At 34.6% G+C, this 25,981-nt stretch overlaps 1 protein-coding gene across 8 annotated transcripts in view; it reads left to right on the forward strand.

Annotated features, from left to right (window-relative positions):
* Positions 1-25,981, forward strand: part of DCAF6 (DDB1 and CUL4 associated factor 6) — a 130,762-nt gene that overhangs the window by 17,328 nt on the left and 87,453 nt on the right. For all 8 annotated transcript variants that reach the window (XM_026509446.4, XM_026509447.3, XM_026509442.4 and 5 more), the window contains exons 2-4: positions 58-119; positions 9,824-9,916; positions 19,449-19,634. In XM_026509446.4, coding sequence (XP_026365231.1) covers positions 58-119; positions 9,824-9,916; positions 19,449-19,634 — 341 coding nt within the window. The remainder of the gene's footprint in view (positions 1-57; positions 120-9,823; positions 9,917-19,448; positions 19,635-25,981) is intronic.

A 25,981-nucleotide genomic window follows, 5' to 3' on the forward strand; every position in this document is an offset into this window, starting at 1 on the left:
TATCCTTTTCTCAACAAAAATGACTTATAATTTATTTAGTTCTTTCTTTTTAAACAGGAAGAAGAGAGTTTATCCAAAGACTGAAACTTGAAGCAACCCTGAATGTACATGATGGCTGTGTAAGTAATAATTCCTAACTATGAAGGACTTTAATACCAAGGGCTCAAATATTTGATGAAATGCCCCATCCTTCCAGAAGAGATTATGTCTAACTATAATCAAATATCTTAAGGAGAATAAAGTTTTACATTAAAACATAAATATATTTTGATTTAGAAAAGTATATGGGAGGGTTTTTTTTTGTTTGTTTTTTGTTTTGTTTTTTTTAAAGCACAGGCAAGTTTTCTAATATTGTCAAAAGGCTTCCAAGGGAAAAAAAAGGCTTCCATATCTTTCAGTCACTGCTTTTATGAAGGTCACTAATGATTACTTGTGGTTACTTCTTAGGAAATTAGACATTAATTGAACCACATGTTCTTTTTTGAAATATTTTTTCTCTTGGTTTCTGCTCTCTTTGTTCTCTTTGTATCTCATTAACTCACTGCATCTTCTCTGTCTTCTTAGCTGACTCCTCCACTTCTAGGCCTTCAATGTTGTGGATGTATCAAGACTTTTCTGGCTTCTCCACCCTTTTCATGTCACTTTTCTAAGACATGCTCTCCTGTCCCATGGCTAAAAAAACACGACTTCTATCTCCTCACTTCTTCCCAGAACTCCAGATTTGTGTATCCAGCTCTCTACCTCACATTCCCAGCTGAATGTCTAATAGGCATCCCAAATTTAGCAGGGCCAAAACAGAATCCTTTTCCTTTTAATTTCTGTTATGAAAATTTCAGCCATGTTTTCGTATACTCACCAGGTGGATTTGGCAATGATCAAGCTTGGGACACATTTTCCATTTCATTTTTCTCTTTTTTTCCTTAGCGAATATTTCAAAGCAAATCCCACATACTGTGTCATTTCACTTCTATATGTAGCCTAAAAGCAATGGACATTTTTTTATGTAACTAAAATGCCAGTATGTAATTTAACAAGATTGACAGTATATTTTTGGTATCATCTGATAAACAGTCCATAATCAAATTTCCCTCATTGTTTAAGATGTCTTTTTATAGGGGCGCCTGGGTGGCACAGCGGTTAAGCGTCTGCCTTCGGCTCAGGGCGTGATCCCGGCGTTATGGGATCGAGCCCCACATCAGGCTCCTCTGCTATGAGCCTGCTTCTTCCTCTCCCACTCCCCCTGCTTGTGTTCCCTCTCTCGCTGGCTGTCTCTATCTGTGTTAAATAAATAAATAAAATCTTTAAAAAAAAGAAAAAAAAAGATGTCTTTTTATAGTTGTTTGTTCAAAAGAGGACCCAGGCAAAGTCCATTCCTTGATTGCCATGCCTCTTAAATTGCTATTAAACTAGAGCAGGCTTCCTTTTTTTTGTTCCTGCCATTGACTTGTTATGGAATCTGAGTCAGTTTTCCTGTAGACTGTCCTACATTCTAGATACTAATGTGGTTTCTTGTGTAGTCGTTTGACTTGTTTTTATATTCTTTGTATTTCCTATAAGTGGATGTTACTTCTAGAGGTTTGATTAGACATAGATGCAACTTTTGTGGCAGGAATATTTACAGATGATACTACTATATGCTTCAAATTATGTCAAATAAAGAGGCACAAAATGTTTGTTCTACTTTTAGTAATGCTAAGATTGATCATAAGATTCAGGTGGCTATAACAGCCAAACTATAGAAAGAGCCCAGATGTCCGTCGACAGATGAATGGATAAAGATGTGGTGTATATATACAATGGAATATTATTATGCAGGCATCAAAAAAATGAAATCTTTCCATTTGCAACGACATGGATGGAACTAGAGGGTATTATGCTAAGTGAAATAAGTCAATCAGAGAAAGACAATTATCACATGCTCTCACTGATACGTGGAATTTAAGAAACAAAACAGAGGATCCAGGGGAAGAGAGGAATAAATAAAACAAAACGAAACCAGAGAGGAAGATAAACCATAAGAGATTCTTAAGCATAGGAAACAAACTGAGGGTTGCTGGAGGGGAGGGGGGCGTGTAGGGATGGGGTAACTGGGTAATGGACATTGGGGAGGGTATGTGTTGTAATGAGCACTGGGTATTATATAAGACTGATGAACCACAGACCTATACCCCTGAAACAAATAATACATTATATGTTAATTAATTGAATTTAACTTTTAAAAAATGAAAAAAAGAGATATGTTCACTGTTACATTTATTTGTTCCAGTCACATTCATCTCTTCACTGTTCCTTAAATACGCCAAGTACACCTCTGCTTTATGTATTTTATGCCTTCTACTCAGAACTCTCTTACTGCGTATATTTGTAAAGCTCACCTCCTCATTTAGTTCTCAGTGTTACCTATCAGAGAAGCTTTCCCTAACCACCCTAGTCAAATAGCTCCCCATCCCGATCAGTATCTTTCTTGTTTTTTTTTCCTTCACAGTGCATATCACTATCTTACATTATAATAATTCAAACATATTTATTTATTTGTTCATAGTATATACACCTGCCCCAGAACACGGGGCCAAAAAAATATGTTTAGAAATTTATTTACTTCATCTAGTGTCAGAAGTGCCTAGTACTTATGTGGCACTTATGGTTGAAGAGGCAAAGTGTGTGTTATGTGTTAGATTTTGTGTCTTCTTTAAGGGTCTAAGGTCACATCTTTCTCCCTACCCAAAGGAGGACTTTCTAGTATTAATTTCAGATGGATTCTCCCATGACGGACAATTGCCTTTATGATATTCTCAAGTTTTACAAGCTGTGGATTCTGTGTCTTCTCATTTTTAAATTTACTTTCAGATTTTACTGAGTATATTCTCAAAATATTTTTCTAAGGGTGAGTGGAAAGTAAACTTCTTTCAAGCTTAACCATATTTTTTCTGCCTTCACACTATTTTTAAAACATGTTGTCCTTATTTTTATCCTGCATTTAATTTTAAGAATAGGTAATACTTTCTCATGGTATAAAAGTAAATTATTTTTAACAGTATATAAAAAGTGGCTCCCACCCTTGTTTCTGTCTCTCCCATTCCTTTCTGCTCCCTGATACGTATAACCACTTGTTTTAGTTTTTTGGATATCTATTTTTTTCCATCTTCCTTGAAATATTATTTACCTATAGCATTGTATGAGTTTAAGGTGTACAATGTGATGATTTGATACACATATATGTTGTGAAATGATTACCACAATAGGATTAATTAACACATACATCACCTCATGTAATTACCATTTTGTTGTGGAGGTAGTGCTGAGAACATTTAAGATTTACTCTCTTAGCATCTTTCAAGTATACAACATAGTATTGTTAACTATAACCACCAGCCATGCTGCACATTAGATCCCCAGAACATACTCATCTCATATATTAGATGTATATTAGGTACATAGCTCCCCCTTAGTTCTGTACATTAGATCCCCAGAACTCATCTTGTAACTAGTTTGTACTTTTTCAATAACAGCTCATTTCCCAGCTGCTGCCAACCACCAACCAGTCTACTACCTGTTTCTACCAATTGGGTATTTTTAGATTCCAAATGTAAGTGATAGCAGACAGTATTTGTCATTCTCTGTCTGACCCTAAGGGTTCATCCACGTTGTTGCAAATGACAGGATTTCCTTCTTTTATATGACTAATATTCCATCTCATATACACACCACATTTTCTTTGTCCATTGGTTCATAGGTAAACACTTAGGTTCTTTCCATGTCTTGGCTATTGTGAATAATACTGCAGTGAACATGGGAGGTACAGGTCTATCTTCAAGATAGCGATTTCATTTCTTTCAGTTATACACCTAGAATAGGATTGCTGGATTATATGATAGTTTTATGCTGAATTTTTTGAGAAACCTCTATACTGTTTTCCACAGTGGCTGCACCAATTTTACAGCCCCACGAGAGTGCACATACACTCCCTTTTCCCCACATCCTCACCAGCACCTGTTCTCTTGTCTTGTCTATTTTGATAATAGGCAATAATTCCAGTAGGTGTGAAGTGATATTTCACTTTGGTTTTGGTTTGCATTTCCCACATGATTAGTGATGTCGAGCACCTTTTCATGTGTTTTTGGCTGTGTATACTTTTGGAAAATGTTTATGTAGGTCCTTTGGCCATTTTTAATCAGATTATTTGTGGGTTTTTTTCTTGTTACTGAGTTATATGAGTTCATTATGTATTTTGTATATTAACCCCTTATCAGATATATGGTTTGCATGTATTTTCTCCTGTTCTGTAGGTTTCGTCTTCATTTTATTGGTTTCTGTTGCAGTGCAGAAACTTCTGAATTTGATCTTTGCTCTTGTGGTTTGTGCTTTTGGTGTCCTATCCAAAAAAAAATCACTGCCAAGACCAAGGTCAAGGAGTTTTTTCACTCTGTTTTCTTCTAGGGTTTTATAGTTTCAGGTCTTATGTTTAAGTACTCAATCCATTTCAAGTTAATTTTGTTTTATTTTGCCTGTGAACATCCAGTTTTCCCAACACCATTTATTGGGAAGATTGTGCTTTCCCCATTGAGTATTCTTGGCTCCTTTGTTGTAAATTAACTGACCATATATATATAGGTTATTTTTGGGGTTCTGTATTTTTTTTCCATTGGTCTGTGTGTCTGTTTTTATGCCAATACCATACTGTTTTGATTACTGTAACTTTGTAATCTAGTTTAAGTCAGGAGGTGTGATGCCTCCAGATTTGTTTTTCTTTCTCAAGATTCTTTTGGCTGTTTGGGGTCTTCTGTGGTTCCATACAAACTTTAGGGTTTTTTTTTTTCTATTTCTGTGGAAAATGCCATTGGAATTTTGATAGGAATTGCCTTAAGTCCATAGGCTGCTTTGGGTAGTGTGGAGACTTGAATAATATTCAGCCTTCCAATACACGAAATTGGTATATCTTTCTATTTATTTGTGTCTTCTTCATTGTCTTTAATCAGTATTGTGTAGATCTCAGTGTATAGATCTTTCACCTCTTTGGTTAAATTTATCCCTAAGTATTTTATTGTTTTAGATGCTATTGTAACTCAGCATGAGATAGTTTATTGTTAGTATGTAGACATGACATGCAACTGGGGATATTTGTTTGTTGATTTTGTATCTTGAAACTACTAAATTCATTTATTAGTACTAACAGTTTTTTGGTGGCATCTTTAGAGTGTTCTATGTATAAGATCATGTCATCTGCAAACAGAGACAGTTTTACTTCATCATTTCCAATTTGGATGCCTTTTATTCTTTTTCTTGCCTAATTGTTGTGGACAGGATTCTAATACTATGTTAAATAAAAGTGATGAAAGTCCTTACTTTTCTTGTTCCTGATTGTAGAGGAAAAGCTTTCAACCTTTCACCATTGAGTGTGATGTTAGCTGTTGGCTTGTCATATATGACCTTTGTTATGGTGAGATATGTTCCTTCTGCATTCAATTTGTTGAGAATTTTTATCATGAAAGATATTGAATTTCATCAGGTACTTTTTCTGCATACATTGAGATGATCATATGATTTTTTATCATTCATTATATTATTGTGGAATATCACATTTATTAATTTGTGTATACTGAACCATCCTTGTATCTCAGGGATGCATTCCCCTTGGTTATGGTGTTTGAGCCTTTTAATGTGCTGTTGAATTCGTTTTGCTCATATTTTGTTTAGAATATTTATATCTATATCAGAATATTGGCATGTAGTTTTCTTTTCTTGTAGTGTCTTATCTGGCTCTGGTATCAGGGTAATGCTTGCCTCAGAAAATGAGTGTGGGCATATAGTCTCCTCTTCAGTTTTTTGGAGAGTTTGAGGAGGATTGGTGTTTATTCTTCTTCACATGTTTGGTAAATGATTAAAGCCCCTGAAGCCATCCGGTCCTGCGCTTTTTTGGTTGCTTTTTAACAGTTTTTGATTACTGATTTAGTCTCCAGAAACAAAAAAAATTACTTGTTTTTGGCCTATTCAGATTTTTTATTTTTATTTTTTGTGATTTTGTCTCGGTAGGTTATTTGTTTCTAGTAGGTTGTCTAATTTATTGATATATAACTGTTCAGTGTATTCCCTTATAATCCTTTGTCTTTTTGTGGTCTCAATTATAATATCTTTCATTTATAATTTTTATTTATTTGGGTCGTCTTGGTTTTTTTTCTTGGTAAGTGTAGCTAAAGGTTTGTCAATTTTGTTTATCTTTTCAAAAAACCAACTTTTAGTTTCACTGATCTTTTGTATTGTTTTCTTAAATTTTGGCCTTAGTTTGTTTTTCTCTTTCATTCATATGTTAAGTTCTGTTGCTTATTTGTGATCTTTCTTTTTTCTTAGTGTAGGCATTTATTGCTGCAAAATTCCTGCTTATAACTGCTTTTGCTGCATCCCATATGTTTTATTTCTATTTTCATTTATTTCAAGACATTTTTTAATTTCTTCTTGGACCCACTGATTGTCCAAGAGTATGTTATTTAATTTCCACATGCTGGTGAAATTTCCAGTTTTCCTGCTGTTAATTTCTAGTCTTATACCATTGTGGTCAGAAAGGTACTTGGTATGATTTAATTCTTTTAAAATTTGCTAATATTTGTTTGTGATCTATCATGATTTATCCTGGAGAATGTTCAGTGTGCACTTGAGCAAGGTCTGTCTGCTACTGTTTGATGGACTGTTCTGTATATGTCTAAATCTTGATCTGAAGTATAATTCATTTCTAATGTTTTCTTACTAATTTTCAGGTCTGTATAATTTATCCATTGTTGAAAATGGGGTATTGAAGTCTGCTACTATTGTTTTTGTAGTTTGTTTCTCCCTTTACATCTGATATAATAATTAAAAAAAAAAGTTTAGAGTTTGCTTCTCTGTCTTTTGGCTAAAATGTAGTGTAAAAAATGTTTAGACATTCTAGTAGATATCTAGTGATATCATGTTGTGGTTTTAAGTCTCTGTGCTGTCTAATTTTGCATGTTCATTTGTATGTCACAGACTTTCTAAACTCACTTGTTAGTTCCAGTATTTATATTGTCTCTAATTTTCTGAAGACATGGTACGGAATTCTCATTATTTATTTTTTTTTAAATGTTTGGCAGAATTCACCAGTAAAGCCATCTGGGCCTAGAGTTTTCTTTGTGGAAAATTCTAACTGCAATCCCTTAATAAAAATAGACTCTGTATTGAGTAAATTTTGTTTAGCATGTGTGTTTCAGGGATTTTGTCAGTTTCATCCACATTGAATTATTGGCATAAAGTTGATCATAGTATTCCCTTAATGTTTAGGTATTGTAGAATGTGTAGTTAGTGATTGATGTCATCTTTCTCATTCCTCATATTGGTGGTATATATCCCTCTGTCCCGTCTTTTCCCCTTGATTAGTCAGGCTACATGTTCATTAATTGTATTTGTCTTGTCAAAGAACCAGCTTCTAGTGTTTTTGTTCATGTAATTTTTCCCCCCTGCTTTTCTGTTTTCTTTTGTTTCATTGATTTCTGATCTGATATTCATTATTTCCAGCCTTCTGCTGACTTTGGGTTTCATTTGTTCTTCTTATAATTTTTTTGATTGCAAGCTGAGGTCATTGATATGAGACCTTTATCTTTTCTAATATAGGTATTTTAGTGCTATAGGTTTCCTTCCAAGTTCAGAGTTAACTGCAACCCATAAATTGGGTTATGTTGTGCTTTCATTTTCATTCAGTTCAAAATACTTTCTAATTTATTGGGTAATTTCTTTTTGGATATCTGTTATTTTGTAGTTTCCAAATATAATGATTTTCATTTAATTTCCATTTTGTGGAATACATACTCTGTATTAGTTGAAATCTTTTAAAAATATTGAGATTTGTTTTATGACCCATAAATATTTTCTATATTGGTAAATATTTTTTGTGTACTTAAAAAGAATGTATATTTAGGGTGCCTGGGTGGCTCAATTGGTTAACCATCCGACTCTTGATTTTGGCTCAGGTCATGATCTCGGGGTTGTAAGATCGAGCTGCATGTCAGGCATGGAGTCTGCTTGAGATTCTCTCTTCTCCCTTTCCCTCTGCCCCTTCCCCCCTGTGCACGCATGCTCGTGCTCTCTAAATAATAAATAAATAAATAAATAAATAAATAAATAAAATCTTAAAAAAAAAAAGAATGTGTATTCTGCTGTGTTTTAGTTGTTTCAGATGTGATAGTAAATCTGGTCCATGCTGCTCTGTCTTGACTGAAAGTGGAAGTCTGTTTTTCTTTTTAATTTAGATACAGTTCATGTACCATAAAATTTACCCATTTTAAGTATGCAGTTCAGTGTGGGTTTTTTTTTTAGTATATTCATAAAGTTGTACAATCATCACCACTGTCTAGTTCCAGTACATTTTCACCATCTGAAAAAAAAGTCCATACCAGTTATCATTCACTCCCATTCCCCCTCTACCAAGCTGTTGGCAGTCACTAATCTACCTTCTGTCTCTACAGATATGCCTAGTCTAGACTTTTAAAATACATGGAATCCTATAATATATGGCCTTTCAGACTGGCTTCATTCACTCAGCATTATGTCTTCAAAGTATTTACATGTTGCAGCACATATCATGATTTCATTTTGTGGCTGAATAATATTTCATTTTATGGATATTTTGTTATGATCAAATGGATAGTCACATTTGTTTATCCATGCATTAGTCGATAAATGTTGGGATTGCTTTCACTTTTAGCTCTTAGGAATAATGCAGCTATGGGTTTTTGTGTACAAGTTTTGTTTGGTACATGTTTTTAGTTCTCCTGGCTATATCCCTTATTGTGGAATTGCTGGGTCACAGGGTAACTCTGTTTTAGCTTTTGAGGAACTGCCAAATTGTCTAAATAGTGACATGATTTTGCGTTCCTATCAGCAACGCATTAGGGTTCCAATTTTTTGACACCCTAGCTAACTCATTATTTTCTGTTTTGTTTTTTTTTTAATTATAGCCATCCTAATGGGTGTGAAGTGGTACTTCATTTGGTTTTAATTTTTATAAAGATTGATACCTATGTTTTCTTCTAAGAGTTTTATAGTTTGGAGACTTAAATTTTATCATTTTCACTTCATTTTTGTATATCGTATTCCTTTCTTGGGTATATCCAATTGTCCCAGCTCCATTTGTTGAAAAAATACTCTTTCTCCATTGAAAGGTCTTGGAAATCTTATAAAAAATTACTTGAACATAAATGTAAGGGTTTATTTCTGGACTCTCAGTTCCATTCCATTGATTTATGTGTCTATGATCCTGACAGTACCATACAGCCTGATTACTATAGCTCTGTAGTAAGTTCTTTTAATTTCTTTCTTTTTTTTTTTTTTTTAAAGGTGGCCTTGTTTTATGTCTCTGGGTATAAAATGAATTAATTAGGGGCGCCTGGGTGGCACAGCGGTTGGGCGTCTGCCTTCGGCTCAGGGCGTGATCCCAGAGTTCTGGGATCAAGCCCCACATCAGGCTCCTCCGCTGTGAGCCTGCTTCTTCCTCTCCCACTCCCCCTACTTGTGTTCCCTCTCTTGCTGGCTGTCTCTATCTCTGTCAAATAAATAAATAGAATCTTTTAAAAAAAATGAATTAATTAAAGTAAATTTAAAGAATAAAACGTAACGACTCAGACGTTTCATTGTGAGTTTACAGAATATTGTGTTTGCTAAATGGCAGTTATGTATTTTCGATAGGTTAACTGGTAAATACTCCTTACCATAAGACACAATTTTATTAGTGATATAAATTTTGAGTCATCAGTTAACTGAAAGATGGCATACTTGTTTATATGTCCAGTTTACTTAAATTTATTTTTTGCTTTCTTTTTAGGTTAATACAATCTGTTGGAATGAGACTGGAGAATATATTTTATCTGGCTCAGATGATACCAAGTTAGTAATTAGTAATCCTTACAGCAGAAAGGTAAAGTGGCTTAAAATAAATCTGTTATTTAATGAGAAAAATTAAGAAGCTAAAAATTAAGAAATTGTAAATAATTATGGAATGGGCATTTGTAATAGACTATCCTTATTTTGCTCAAGGTAGTTATGTAATTTGAAAATTATTACATGACTGTCCCTTAATCTTCTTAGGAAAACAGTAGATTTCACCCAGCTTTTGGCTCTAGCAAATTTAAATATGCTTCATTTTATCTATGTGGGTAAAATTGCCAAAAGTAACATTATCTCAGTAAACCATTCTTGGGGGGAAAAAAGACAATGTGATTGCTTTTTTCTTTCATGCTCACAAAATCTACTCTTCAGCTAGGTGGTTTAAGAAACATTTTATCAGTTTGCAAAAACAGTATCTAGGCTCTAGTTGAAATGCTTCATGATATTTAATACCATAAACTGGCATAATCGTTTGAGTTTTAGGATTATGTAATTAGGATTATGTTCTGATTTTTATTGGCTCTTCTTCTCTGTATATGGAGAAACTATACACCTATTTTTGTATCAGTGAGAACTTGGTAGATTGGCAAACCAAACTTATTTAATAGTAGCTATCTTACAGAATAAATTATTCACATATTTCTTATTTTTCCACATTTAAACAGTTAAGATATTTAAATAAATGTTTGTGTTCCTTCAATCTGAATGAGGTTCATATTGAAGATATCCTTGATTAAAAGACTGGTCATAATTTAATTTCAGAGATAGCTTTACTTAATTGTACTGACTTAGCAGAGGAAACTTGAGGTTTTCAAATACTAGTTGTGTTAGGTCTGCAATTATTAGGTCTTTTAAGGTGCTTGTACCCAATTCCACCCTGGAGCTTAGGGCCTGGGTTGGTTGCACATGGAAGCATTCTGATTCCCCAAGTGTGGAAGCTCTGAAAAAGACCAAAAAACTGTCGTCTTGGGTTTTAATGGAGGCTTCATTACACAGTCCTGATTGACTAAGTCATTGGTTACTGACTGATTCAACCTCCAGCCCCTCTCCCCTCCCGAGTTCCAACTCTCAAATCTCATGATTGCTCCTTTTGGCAACCAGTCCCCACACTTTGGTAGGGTCCAAAAGTCACCTTCATTAATAACAAGACACCCATTTCACCTTTATGTCTCTGAAGCATTTTCAAAAACTATTGACGAAGACCATATATATATGAGAAATGTATTTTGGTCATCTGGATGACCAAAGGTATATTTCTTATAAATCATTATGTTATACTAGGACAACCTTTTCCTTATAGTAGAGGAAATTTCCTGCAATGATGTATATGTGGAATGCTCTTTGACCATTACTATCAGAGTTTTAATGCTTACAGTATTAAGAGCAGCTGACTAGACACCAAAGGAATAATTTTTTTGTTTTTGAAAAGATGTAGAGCTTCACTCTTTAAAACATTAAAATAAAAAAATTAACTGTAGTAAAATACACATAACATAAAATTAACTATCTTACTTTTAATATTTCTATTCAGTGATATTAAGTGTATTTACGTTGTTGATACTATCACCACATCCAGCTATAGAACGATTTTGATCTTGGAAAGCTGAAACTCTGTACCCATTAAACAATAACTCCTTTTTCTTCCTTCCTTCCCTTGGCAACCACCATTCTTTTTGTCTCTTATGAATGTGACTACTCTAGATACCTCATGTAAGCATTTATACAGTATTTGTTTTTCTGTTGCTATTTCATTTTTCACGATGTCCTTAATATTCAAATATGTTGCAGTATGTGTCAGATTTTCTTTTTTCTTATGGCTGAATAATATTCTGTTGTATGTAAATACACATTTTGTTTCCATTCATCTTTCAGTGGACACTTGAGTTACTACTTCTACCATTTTGATATTGTGAATAATGCTGCTATGAACATAGGTGTACACATATATCTCCAAGTCCCTTCTTCCAATTATTTTGTGACTATACCCGATAGAATAATTTTTAGAAGATCTTGTTTCTTCATTTGCTTATTTTTGGAAAAAGGACATTCATTGTGATGCATGGTTCCCAATAGAATGTATATTTGAAAAGTGATTACTTTCTCTTTTCCAGTTTAAGAAATGAGTAATCATGGGGCGCCTGGGTGGCACAGCGGTTAAGCGTCTGCCTTTGGCTCAGGGCGTGATCCCGGCGTTATGGGATCGAGCCCCACGTCAGGCTCCTCTGCTAGGAGCCTGCTTCTTCCTCTCCCACTCCCCCTGCTTGTGTTCCCTCTCTCGCTGGCTGTCTCTATCTCTGTCAAATAAATAAATAAAATCTTAAAAAAAAAAAAAAAAAGAAATGAGTAATCAAATAATATTTTTAAAGAGTTTAAATATAACAAGACTTTATCTTTTCACATATTGGTCTTAATAGATCTAAATTTGCTATCGTATAGGAATATTTAAAAAAAATTTAAAATGCAGATGATTAATTACATAGGAAAAGAAAGTGTTTTGATCCTGAGTCAAATATTACCTGTTCTTAAAGTTTGACTCTATTTTTATTTATTTTTATTTATTTATTTTTTTAAAGATTTTATTTATTTATGTGACAGAGAGACAGCCAGCGAGAGAGGGAACACAGCAGGGGGAGTGGGAGAGGAAGAAGCAGGCTCATAGTGGAGGAGCCCGATGTGGGACTCGATCCTGGTACGCCGGGATCACGCCCTGAGCCGAAGGCAGACGCTTTAACGACTGCGCTACCCAGGCGCCCCTGACTCTATTTTTAGGTCCTGTGAGTTCAATGAAAGATTAATTTAATGCAAATAAAAGTTTTGAAACACTTTTTTTTTAATAGAGTTAAGGGGTTGGAGGTGTTTTTATTAATGGTAACATATCCTAATTTTATATATGGTATGTCTCAAAAATATACAAGAGAGAAGTTTCTTTTTCCAATAATTATAGTCTAGTTTATTTGGACCAATCCTTCCACTGAGAACAACTAAAATATTCTTAATTAAAGACTTTTTAAAAATTGTCCTAAAAAAATTGTCCTAAAAGTAACAAGAAACTTGCCTTGATAGTAAGGGATTATCAGTCCAAAATGGAAGGGAAAAAGTGAGTCCAGAAGAAGTGAGCATGAAAGCTACATTCTCCCTGAAGATGTTTGTCAATCCAAGCATTTATAAACTTTAGTCTTGATGGCCTTGAAGGTCAAGGTGGACCGAAACAAAGCTCAGGACCCAAATCAAGTATGGATTCCTATAGCAGACTCTCCACAGTATGCTGGGACACTCCCTTCCCCAAAAGGGCCACCTCCTTAAGGTACAGATGAAACGGAAGGAAGGTAACCTTGTAATATCTAATATAAAAGAAATCCTGAGTGTACCGCATATGCAAAATTTTTCTTGATTTGGCTTCAGCCAGCTACCTGTAAGTTCTCAGAGCATAGCATGTTTCTTTACTCTGTGTTTTGCTTGCACTATTCTTTCTTCGTGGGATGTTCTCCTGCTTTGCCATGTACCTCCCACCTACTTGGCAAATTTAAATCCATCCTTCAATTCTTGGCTCTTAGCTGTAGTATACCTCTCTAGTTGCCCTAGGCAAATGTAGGCATTCCTTCCTGTACTCATCGTACTTTGTGGATGATTAGATTATTATATTATGTTTGTTTGCATGTTGCTCACCATTAGACAGTAATTTCTTTGGGACAATGACAGTTTTTTTCTTTTTTGCTTCCTCGACACTTAGTAGTTTACCTGCCACATAGTAGGTGCCCAATAAATATTAGTAAAGGAAAGGCAAGGAATTTCTGTATTCAATTTCTTAGGTAGGGGTATGGGTTGAATTTAGAGAGGAGTGATTTTTACCAAGAGATTGAAGAACCAATATTTTCTATCTGGGTACTCCTGGACCAAGCTTAAGGTTTATTTTATTTTATTTTTTAATTTATTTTTGCGAGAGAGAGAGCTAGTGTGGGGGGGAGGGGCAGAGGGAGAAGCAGACTCCCTACTGGGTGGGGAGCCCGATGTGGGACTCAATCCCAGGACCCTGGGATCATGACCCAAGCTGAAGACAGACGCCTAACCAACTGAGCCACCTAGGTGCCCCAAGCTTAAGTTTTTGGAAGCATTGTATGTGACATGATGAAAGAGGAAAGAGATACCTGCTTGGCCAGCTAGATTAACCTGATGATCAGTAAAGTCATAGATGTTACAACTAGTTCACATTCACATTTATTACTAATTCCAGTTATCAATATGTCATTTACATCATCAATTAAGTTACTCTGCCAACTTTTACCTCTCTAGGCCATTATTCTTAGGTGTTTTCTGAATAAGTATTTTAATGCATTGATTCAAGGAAAGCATAAATAAGAAAATAAATCCAGCTATCAAAAATAATAACCACTTGCAATTGCATATCATTTAAAATTTTTTTTTCTTTTTTTAATTAAAGATTTTATTTATTCATTTGAGAGAGAGAGAATGAAAGAGAGAGAATGAGAGGGGGGAGGGTCAGAGGGAGAAGCAGACTTCCCGCTGAGCAGGGAGCCGGATGCGAGGACTCGATCCTGGGACTCCAGGATCATGACCTGAGCCAAAGGCAGTTGCATAACCAACTGAACCACCCAGGCGCTTTGCATATCATTTTTTAAAAAAATCAACCTTATCACTGTTTACCTTCAGTAGAATGCATACCTATATTGATTGTATAGTTTCAGTTTTGACAATTAAAAACAAATTCTAACCTTTGTTGGAATTACTAATTGTATACACATGAGTACTTGTTCTTCCAACAATTGTCTATTAATAAATTAGGGAGAGAGTGGTTCAAAATGAAGTTAACATGGTGGGCAGTGGTCAGACAGTAGGCTTGATAGGCAGTATTAAGGAGTTTACATTTTAGTGTAATTGAAATAGTTACTGGAGTGTATTAAACATGCAGGTGATATGATTTGCATTTTTAAAAGATAGCTCTGGCTGCTGTTTGGAGAGTAGAGTTTGAGTAAGATCAGAAATAGGAGATAGGAGGCCATTGAGTCATAGCAGTGAGAAGAGATGTTGGTTTAGACAAAGATACTGGCATCGAGGTGATGAGAAGTAGTTTGGAATGTATCTTGGACCTGAATTTGCTGGTGGATTTTACATATTTTATATTTTATGTGTGTGTGTGTGTATATGTACAGTATATATTTTACTGTTTTATAGTGGATGAGGGAAAGAGATGTGAAGGATTATTCTTTAGTTTTTGGCTTGATCAACTGTGTGGGTGGGTATTGCTGCCATTGAGATGAAGACGGAGAATACTGGAAGGGGAGTAAGTTTGGAAGAAGACATCTGAAATCAAGAGATTGGTCCAAAAGGAAAGAGCTTCAACTCTTTACTCTTTAAATCTTGATTACATTAATAAAGAAATCCATCTCAATTTGTGAATAATATGTGATATGTCAGTACACATATTAGTGTATCGAGCTCTTTTGTTTCTGAAGCTAAATGGAGATAAATCATGAACTGTTAACAATAACGTCTGCTGAATGTGACTAAAGCAAAGCCAAAGGCCTGTCGGATGAAGAAACTAATACATACACTACACAGTGACTTTTATATAGTTAGCTACTTGGTAGACCATGCTAAAATAGCTGCCAGAGTTAAAGGTCATGATATCTGTCTCGTTTAAAGGCTTTACATTAATTATTCTCTGTGTTATTTTTTATACCTTAGTCTTACAGATCTTAGTGTCTTACACTTGAAGAGAGGAATAAAAGATTTTAAAATATTTCACAGACAGTTTTATCCTCCATTGGCTTTGGTTGATGCAGGTGCAAAAGACACCCCCCTTTTTTATTTGACCCTAATTATATGTGCATTATATGTGTAAGATTTACTGTGGAGTAATTTATGGTACTTAGCAAATCCTTATTTTGGCTATAACCCTGTAACCTAGGTCTTAAATAAAATGAAGTGACTTAAATATTCAAAGTGGTCAAGGTAAATAGCTGCTAATATTCATCCCAGATGTATTTTACGATTTGGTGTGGTAGTCTCTGATAAGAATTTGGCAGTTAGTGTTATATAGTAAATACTCACTTAAAACCAAACCCAAAATAAAGTTGAAATATATTTTCCTAAGTTTGTTTTAAAATTTAAAAACGCCTGGAAAAATTGAAAAAAATAATACAGTGAACATCCACAGATAGGTTTTTTTTTTTAAAGCAGTTGAGCCCAAGTTGGAGGCATCATGCTCTTCATTCATGAATGCTTCGGCATATATATCTACTAAGAACAAGAACATTATTTTAAAAAATACGTAATATTGAATATGAAGTTGATCCCTATTACTTGTGGATTTCATATTTGCAAATTTGCCTACTCATTGAAATTTACTTTTTACCCCTAAGTCAATACTTCCAGTTGCCTTCCTGGTCATTCATGGCCATGCACATGAGCAGAGTGGCAAAAGAATTAAGTCACTCAGTACACACATCAACACTCACATTACCAGCTGAGATAAACAGGGCGGCACTCTGACTTATTTCAGCTCTCATACTGTAAACGTACTGTATCTTTTTCGTGGTCTATTTCATGTCTCATTTTTGCATTTTTGTGCTTTTTATTGATGATTTCACAGTTTAAAATGTCCCCAGGTATCATGCTGAAATACTGTCTCATGGTCCTCAGCACAAGAAGCCTGGGGTGTTTCTTATGGAGAAAAAAATGTTAGATAAGCTTCGTTTAGGCATGACTTAGAATGCTGTTGGCCATGACTTCAATGTTAATGAGTCAACAGTATATATTAAATTAGGTCTTTAAACAGAAACATGTAAAACAATGCTGTGTATTTATTGACTGATTGAAGAAAATGTTGTAGCAAGAGGCTCAAAGGAACCTAATCACATATTTCCCTTGGAGCAGTGATTCAGTACTTGTTAATTCAGTGTTGGCAGTGACCTTTCAGGAACGATGAGAGCCAACTATATGCTATTATATATATGATTTTCTATCTGACGATGTACACACATAATACATACACATGTGTACATTTATGGTCTGTATTCACATTTTCTCTTTTCTTTATACTGTCCTATACATGCCTCTTTCTATCCAAGCTCCATCCATCATTTCACATAGTTGTCATATTGCCTTAGTCTCTTTTAGGATACTTCGTTCAACTGTTTGGTCTTTCATGATAATAATATGTTAGTTGTTTTACCGTTGTATTAATATAGAAGAACAGTTGTTATATAGAATGTTTCTCAGTTTGGATTTGTCTGATTGTTTCTTCATGAATAGATTAAAATTAAAAACATTTTATTTTATTTATTTTTTTAAATAATTTTTTATTATGTTAGTCACCATACAGTATATCCTTAATTTTTGATGTAGTGTTCCATGATTCATTATTTGCATATAACACCCCAGTGCACCATACAATATGTGCCCTCCTTAATACCCATCACTGGCCTATCCCAACCCCCCACCCCTCTCCCCTCTGAAGCCATTTTAGCTAAGAATTCTCCACAGGTGACATTGTGGTACATGATATTAGTTTGTCCCCTTACTGGTAATGTTAAGTTTGATCTCTCCATTGTGTAGGTATGTTTACCCTTTGCAATTAATAAGCTGTTTGTGAAGTGATATGTTGAGACTGTGTGAATATTCTTTTTCATAACAATCTTTCTTACATTGGTTTTAGTGTTGATTCTTGCCTTAATCAGTTGTTAAAATGTAGTTACAAAATAGTGATTTTTTAATTGTCATTCCTTCTACATTTATTAATTGACATTGTTTTGTAAATAAGAACATTTCCTTTGTCCCTTCCACTTTTTTGAAAAGATCACTTTGGGATTATAGGTTTTTTTTTAATTCAGCATATTAGAATTTGTTACTGATAATGCTTTTTGATGCTTAAATTACCCCAGTTGTTCGGTGGGGCACTTAAAGCCAACTTTGTCTGTATTTTGATGTATTCTTATTTTTTTGAGCACATTTTTTAAAGCACACCAGCTTCCCATTGCATTAAATTCTCGTTGTACATACATTGTGGGGATGTACCATAATTTATTCAATAAGTCTCCTGTGCTTTGCTGTTATGAATAGGTCATTAAATAACTTTGTGCATTTTTTCTTGTATAGACTTGTCTGGTCAAAGGGTGAATGCGTGTGTGGTTTTGTGAAGTACAGCTGAATTCCTCTCTGTTAGTTTTGTACCATCTAGTTCTCCCCCCAAAAATGGTGAAGAGCCTGTTTCCCTGTAGGCTCACTTACATAATGTGTTGTCAAACTTGAATTTTTGCCAATCTGAAAAGTGAGAATTAGTTTCTCACTGTAGCTTCAGTTTGCATTTCCCATTTGAACAAAGTTGGATATTTTCTCACATTGTTAAAGGCCCTTTGTATATCTTTTTGTGGACTATGTATTCAGATCTTTTGCCCATTCAATTAAAAAACCTCAAATTTTGTTTAGTTTCTTTCTCTCAATTTTTAAGCACCTAATATTAGGGAAATTTGTTCTTTATCTTCACTGTATGTTGCAAATATTTACATATTTATTTTAAACTTTATTTCTGTCACAGGAATTCTAGTCTTTGTTTATTTTTAACGATTGTATTTATTTGAGAGAGCACGAGTGAGGGAGCACAAGCAGGGGGAGTGGCAGAGGGAGAGGGAGAAGCAGACTCCCCATTTAACAGGGAGCCCAATGTGGGGCTCGATCCCAGGACCCTGAGATCATGACCTCAGTGGAAGTCAGATGCTTAACTGACTGAGCCACTCAGGCACCCCACAGTCTTGAAATATAATTAAGGAAGGAGATGTTGGGACTTCTGCTGTAGTTTCATCTTACCATTTCATGATTCATTTAAATTCGGTTTATTTTTATTTCTTTATCCTGGAAGGGAATAACTAAAAATCATATAGTAAACAGTTTCAAAAGTAAGTCAGAGGGGCGCCTGGGTGGCTCAGCTCGTTAAGCATCTGCCTTCGGCTCAGGTCATGTTCTCAGGGTCCTGGGATCGAGCCCCACATTGGGCTCTCTGCTCGGCGGGAAGTCTGCTTCTCCCTCTCCCTCTGCCGGTACCTCTGCTTGTGCTCTGTCGTTCACACTCTCTCTCTCAAATAAATAAATAAAATCTTAAAAAAAAAAAAAAGGTCAGGATGGTCCTTTCTTTCTCCCCACCCCTGTACCTTCTCTCCAATCCTAAAAGTAATTTGTGTGAAGTCAATTACCTGAGAAATATAGGAAAATATTTTATAAATAATGAAAATCATCTATTCTTGTCTCTTGTTTCTCTCTCTCCCTAATGAGTCAGATACACCAAATAGGTGGAAATATATATATTTAATTTTCACAGCACTGTTCCTGTTTATGGTACTTACTCTTCGTCACATCTCAGAGAGAAAAAAAGAAAATATGTGAGATTTTGATTTTTAAAAAAATTACATTAGTTTGGAATCAAATGATAATTTTTTATTGAGATAGTAAGAATGTTAATGAGAATTTATTCCTGGCTATGATTATATTAAATATGAATGTTTCTTTCTAGGAAATAATAAATTACCAAGAACTTCTTTTCTGTGTTTTAGGTTTTGACAACAATTCGTTCAGGGCACCGAGCAAATATATTTAGTGCAAAGTTCTTACCATGCACAAATGATAAGCAGATTGTGTCCTGCTCTGGGGATGGAGTAATATTTTATACTAATGTTGAGCAAGATGCAGAAACCAACAGACAATGCCAATTTACGTGCCATTATGGAACTACCTATGAGGTACAGTATTACTGTGATTTTATATATATATATATATATATGTATATGTACATATATATATAAACAGCATATAGTTGTATTTTATTTTCCCATCCATTTTCACAATTTTGGCTTCGAACTGGAGATTTTAGTCAATTTATATTTATTGTGAGTAGTGATACATTTGAATCTATTCATTTATCATACTGTTTTCTATTTGTGTGTGTGTTTTTTTTAATTTCCTGTATACATTTCCCTCATCCTTTTGTCTTCCTTTAAAATTGCTTGAGGATTTTGCTTTTTGTTTATTTTGTTTCTGCTACTTTTTTTTTTTTTTTAAAGATTTTATTTATTTATTTGACAGAGATAGAGACAGCCAGCGAGAGAGGGAACACAAGCAGGGGGACTGGGAGAGGAAGAAGCAGGCTCATAGCGGAGGAGCCTGATGTGGGGCTCGATCCTGGAACGCCGGGATCACGCCCTGAGCCGAAGGCAGACGCTTAACCGCTGTGCCACCCAGGCACCCCATGTTTCTGCTACTTTCATGGAAGATAGACATTCATGTTTCAGAAGAATAATTAACAAAGCCTGAAATAAATAAATACCTTTGCCCTTCTCCTGAATTAAGCACCTTAGAACATTATAATCTCTTTATCCCTTGTCCAATTTTACATGCTTATGTTGTTCTGAATTTAGTTTTATCTTTTCTCTCATAAATTAAATATTATCATTATGTCATTAGCTAGTATTTGTTTAGATTTACCTACATATTTATCCATCCCTTTGGCTACTCTACCACAGATTGTCCTTATAGGCTCACTGTGTACCTAAAGTACATTCTTTCCAGTTCCTTTAGTGAGAGGTTAATAGAAACAATTTTCATTTCCTAGTGTTCTTCTCTTCATTCCTTCCTTCCCTTTTCATCTCTTTCCAGAAAATGAAGAATTTTATACCAATTCGTCAAGGGTAGTTTTGCTGGATATTTGCTGGATATCTAGTTTGATAGTTATTTTATTTCAGATGATACTCCACTGTGTTCTCACTTTATTGTTAAAATTGAAAGCTCAGTCATCAGTCTATCTGTGGTTTCTTTATAGTTAATTTGTCTCTCTTCCTTGGCTGCTTTTAATTGTGTTTTTCTTTGCTGCTTTTTTTCCTTCATTAATATCTCCACAGTGTATTTAGGTTTGGGTTTCCTTTTTATTTGTCATACTTGGAATTTATTGATGTTTTTGGTCTGAGAAATTGGCATCTTGAAAAAATGTGGGAAGCTTGCAATCAATAGGTCTTTGGTTATTCTTTACCTTTTCCATTTTTTTCTCTTGTAATTCTGATTAGATGTATGTTGAGTTTATTCCATCTTTCATTAAACTTTGTTTTTTTTAATTGAAGTACAAAACACATAGGCAAAGTACATAAATCCGAAGTATATAGCTTAGTAAATTATCAAAAAGTAAATCTATTAATGTAACAACTACCTAAGGTCAAGAAATATAAAAGCATTAAGTATCCCAGAAGCCCTCTTATTCTGACTTCTAATAATTTGTGAAATTCATTCATGCTGGGTGCAGTTATAATTTGTTAATTTTCATTGCTGTATAGCATTCCATGGTGTGAATGTCCCATGACTGATTAATCTCTTCTACTGTTGATGAAAATATTAAATTTGATTTCCCATTTGGAGAACATTCCTTTACGTGACTCTCAGTACATAAATGCATGCACTTCGTTGGGTAGATACTAGAAGTAAACTTGCTTGGTCATAGGACACCTATTTGTTTATTTTAGAGGTATTACCAAATAATTTTCCAAAATAATTATAACAACTTATATTCCTGCCAGTAGTATATAAGAGTTCCTATTGTTGCTCATCTTTGCCAACAATTGGTATTATTAGTCTCTAATTTTGGCAACTTACATAGTGTCCTCTTATGGTTTCAAATGCCTTTCCCTGTTGATGCTGCTGATGTCGTGCATCTCTTCATGTGGTTATTGGCTATTTGGATATATTCTTTTGTCAGGTGCCTATTCAGATGTCTTTCCTAATCTTCCCATTGGATTTGTCATTTTATTTCATTTTTTACTTATAGGAGTTTCTTAATCTCTTTTGCATATGAACCTGTCTTTTCCTACTCTGTGGCTATATTTTCACTTTCCTAATCGTGTCTTTGGATGAACAAATGTTTTAATGTTGTCTAATATTTTGGTCTTTTCCTTTATTATGAGTCCTGGTCAAAATATTTTTTCCTATCTCGAGATTATGGAGATATTCTATTTTCTCTTTTAAAAAGTTAATTGTTTTGTCTTTGCATTTAGATCTTATAATTCACCTGGATTTGATTTTTGTATTATTATGAAGTTGGAGTAAACTTTTTTTCTCCATATGGATTTTTGTATTAACATAATTTATTTCTTGGAAAATTAAATCAGAATCCCAAATAGCATACAGACGAAGAGGCATTCTCTAGAAGGACATTTTAACAGTATATACCCATTTGCCAAAGGTGTTTTTTGCTGAATACATATACATTGTAGTTGGAATAGAATATTTTTTCAAAACTGAAACTCTATCCATTGAACAGTTCTGCTCTTCCCTCTTCCCTCCGCCCCTTACAGCCTCCATTTTATTTTGTTTCTGAGTTTGCTTGTTTTTTGATATCTCATATAAGTACAATCATGCAGTGTTTGTATTTTTCTGACTGGTTCATTTTAGTTACGATAATGTCCTCAAGGTTCATCTATGTCAATCTGTGACAGGATTTGCTTCTTTTCTAAGGCTTAATACTTTCCCATTGTATGTATATCCCATATGGTCCATTTACTTGTCAGTGGACATTTGGGCTGTGTCTACCTATTGGTTATTGTAAATAATGCTTCAATGAACATAGGGGTGCAAATTATCTCTTTGGGATCCTGTTTTAAATTTTTTGGGTGTATATACTCAGAAGTGGGTTTGCTGGATCATATGATAATTCTATTTTTAATTTTTTAAAAAGATTTACTTATTTTAGAGAGAGAGTGCAAGCATGGGGCGGGGGAAGGGAGAGGCAGTGGGGAAGGGAAAGGATTTCAAGCAGTCTCCCTGCTAAGCTTGCAGCCTGAGGCGGGGCTGGATCCCAGGACCCTGAGATCATAACCCAAGCCGAAATCAAGAGTTGGACGTTCCACTGACTGAGCCACCCAGGTGCCCCTTATTTTTTATTTTTTAAGGATCCTCCATACTGTTTTCCATAGTGGCTGTTCCATTTTACATTCCCAACAACAGTGCATAAGGGTTCCAATTTTTCCACATTCTTGTCAACATTTGTTATTTTCTCTTTTTTTTAAGAGTGACCATTTTAATGGGTGTGAGGAGATATCTCATTGTGGTTTTGATTTACATTTCCTTAATGATTAGAGATGTTGAGTATCTCTTTTTGTGCTTGTTGGTCATTTGCGTATCTTCTTTGGAGAAATGTCTGTTGAAGTCCTTTACCCATTTTTAATTGGATTGCTTTTTTGTTCTTGTTGAGTTGAAGGGGTTCTTTATGTATTTCACCTATTAATGGCTTATTGATAATAGTGTTTGCATGTACTCCCATTCCATAGATTTGTTGAAGATAGCTATTGTAAATGAGATTGTTTTCTTAATTTTCTTTTCAGATTGTTCATTGTTAGTGTATAGAAAAAACTGATTTTTATGTGTTGATTTTTGTAACCTGCAGCTTTGCTGTATTCATTTACGAAATAAACAGTATTTTGTATGGGATCTTTAGCATTTCCTACATACAAGATCATATCATCTGCAAACAAATAATCTTACCTTTTCCTTTCTAATTTCAATGTTTTTTCTTTTTTCCTTGACTGATTGCTCTAGCTAGAACGTCAATACTATATTGAATAGACATGATGAGAGTGGACATTCATCTCTTGTTCCCGATCTTAGTGAATAAGCTTTCGGTGTTTCACCATTGAATATGATGTTAACTGTGAGATTCTACATATGGTCTTTATTAGATTGGGGTAATTTCCTTCCATTCCTAGTTTGTTGAGAGTTTTTATTGTGAAGAAGTGTTGTGTCAGATGCTTTTTTGGTATCAGTTATGATGATCATATGGTTTTTGTTCTTCATTATGACATGTTTTTGGGTTTTGGGGTATGTTGTTGAAGAGTTTTACATCAGTATTCATCAGAGACATAGTCTGTAGTACTGTGTTCTTTTAGTATCTTTGTCTGGTTTTGGCATCAGGATAAAGTTGTCCTCATAGAATGAATTTGGAAGTGTTCCCGTTTCTTCAGTTTTTTTGGGAAGGGTTTGGGAAGGATTGGTGTTAATTCTTTAAATATAGGTAAAGTTCCCCAGTGAAGCCATCTGCTTCTGGGCTTTTTTTGTTGTGATGTTTTTGATTACTGATTCAGTCTCCTTCCTAGTTATAGGTTTGTTCAAATTGTTTATTTCTGGGCACCTGTATGGCTCAGTTGGTTAAGCATCTGCCCTCAGCTCAGGTCATGATCCCAGAGTCCTGGGATCAAGTCCCGCATCAGGCTCCTTGCTCAGTGGGAGCCTGCTTCTCCCTCTCCGTTTCCTTCTCCCTCTGCCTGCCGCTCCCCCTGCTTGCGTTTGCTTGCTCTCTGTCAAATAAATAGATAAAATCTTTTAAAAAATTATTTATTTCCTCATGATTTAGTTTATGTTTCTAGAAATGTATCCATTTCTTCTAGGTTGTTCCATGTGTTGTATAATTATTTATACAAGTCTCTTAAGGTGCTTTTTATTTCTGGGGCATAATTACTGATGTCTCTTCTTTCATTTCTGGCTTTTGTTGAATCTTTTCCCTTTTTTTTCCTTATTATTCTAGGTAAGAGTTTTTAAATATTGAAGATATTTTTAAAAATCCAACTTACTTTCACTGATATTTTTTCTATCTTCCATTTCCTTTATTTCTGCTTTAGTCTGTTATTTTCTTCCTCTTCTAACTTTGGGTTTCATTTATTGTTCTTTTGTTAGTTTTTTTGTTTTAAAGATTTTACTTATTCATTTGACAGAGATAGAGACAGCCAGCGAGAGGGAATACAAGCAGGGGGAGTGGGAGAGGAAGAAGCAGGCTTCCAGCGGAGGAGCCTGGTGTGGGGCTCGATCCCAGAACTCCGGGATCATGCCCTGAGCCAAGGCAGATGCTTAATGACTGAGCCACCCAGGTGCCCCTCTTTTGTTAGTTCTTTGAAGTGTAAAGTTAGATTGTTGATTTGAGATCTTTCTTATTTTCTAATGTATGTGTTTAATGCTACGAACTTCCCACTAGTAGTGTACTATTTACATTTAAAGTAGTTACTGATAGAGAAGTACTTACTATTGCCATTTTACCTTTTTTTTTTTTCCCAGTACATCTTATACTGATTTTGTTACTCTTGTTTTTATGTTTCACTGACTTTTTTTCTAGTGACATCCTTTGATTCTTCTTTTGTGCATTTCCTGTAGATTTTTTCATTGTGGTTAAAATAAGGATTACAGGGGCGCCTGGGTGGCACAGCAGTTAAGCGTCTGCCTTCGGCTCAGAGCGTGATCCCAGCGTTGTGGGATCGAGCCCCACATCAGGCTCCTCCGCTATGAGCCTGCTTCTTCCTCTCCCACTCCCCCTGCTTGTGTTCCCTCTCTCGCTGGCTGTCTCTATCTCTGTCAAATAAATAAATAAAATCTTTAAAAAAAATGATTACATAAAACATTTTATAGTTATAGTAATTAATCTTAAACTGATAACAAATTAACTTCAATCACACACAAAAACTACTCCTTTATATCGTTCCCCTACTTTATATTATAATCACTCACAGATTACATCTTTCTGTATGTTGTATTTATTGACATTGTGTTGTAATAATTTTTAATGCTTTTATCCTTTAAATTCTATGCCCAAATTAAAAGTGATCTACACATCACTATTTATAGTATTATGGATTTCTGTATTTGTCTGTATATTTACCTTTATCAGTGACATTTATATTTTTATACAGTTGTGTGTTGCTATCTAGAGTTTTTTGTTGTAACTTGAAGGATTCCCTTTAGCAGTTCTTGTAAGGCAGGTTTTGTGGTGATTGACTCCCTCAGCTTTTGCTTGTCCAGGAAGGTCTTTATTTCTCTTTCACTTTTAAAAACAATTTTCCTGGATATAGTATTTTCGGTTTGCAGGGTTTTGTTTTTTGTTTTTTTCTTTCAGTATTTTGAATATATTATCCCACTCCCTTCTGGCCTGTAATGTTTCTTCTGAGAAATCCACTGTCTTATGGGAGCTCCTTGTACATGATGATTTGTATTTCCCTTTCTGCTTTCAAGAGTCTCTCTTTGACTTTTTTTTTAAATAAAGATTTTATTTATTTGAGAGAGAGAGAGA

This window comes from Ursus arctos, unplaced genomic scaffold (genome assembly GCF_023065955.2).
Source record: "Ursus arctos isolate Adak ecotype North America unplaced genomic scaffold, UrsArc2.0 scaffold_2, whole genome shotgun sequence".
Taxonomy (NCBI): Eukaryota; Metazoa; Chordata; class Mammalia; order Carnivora; family Ursidae; genus Ursus; species Ursus arctos.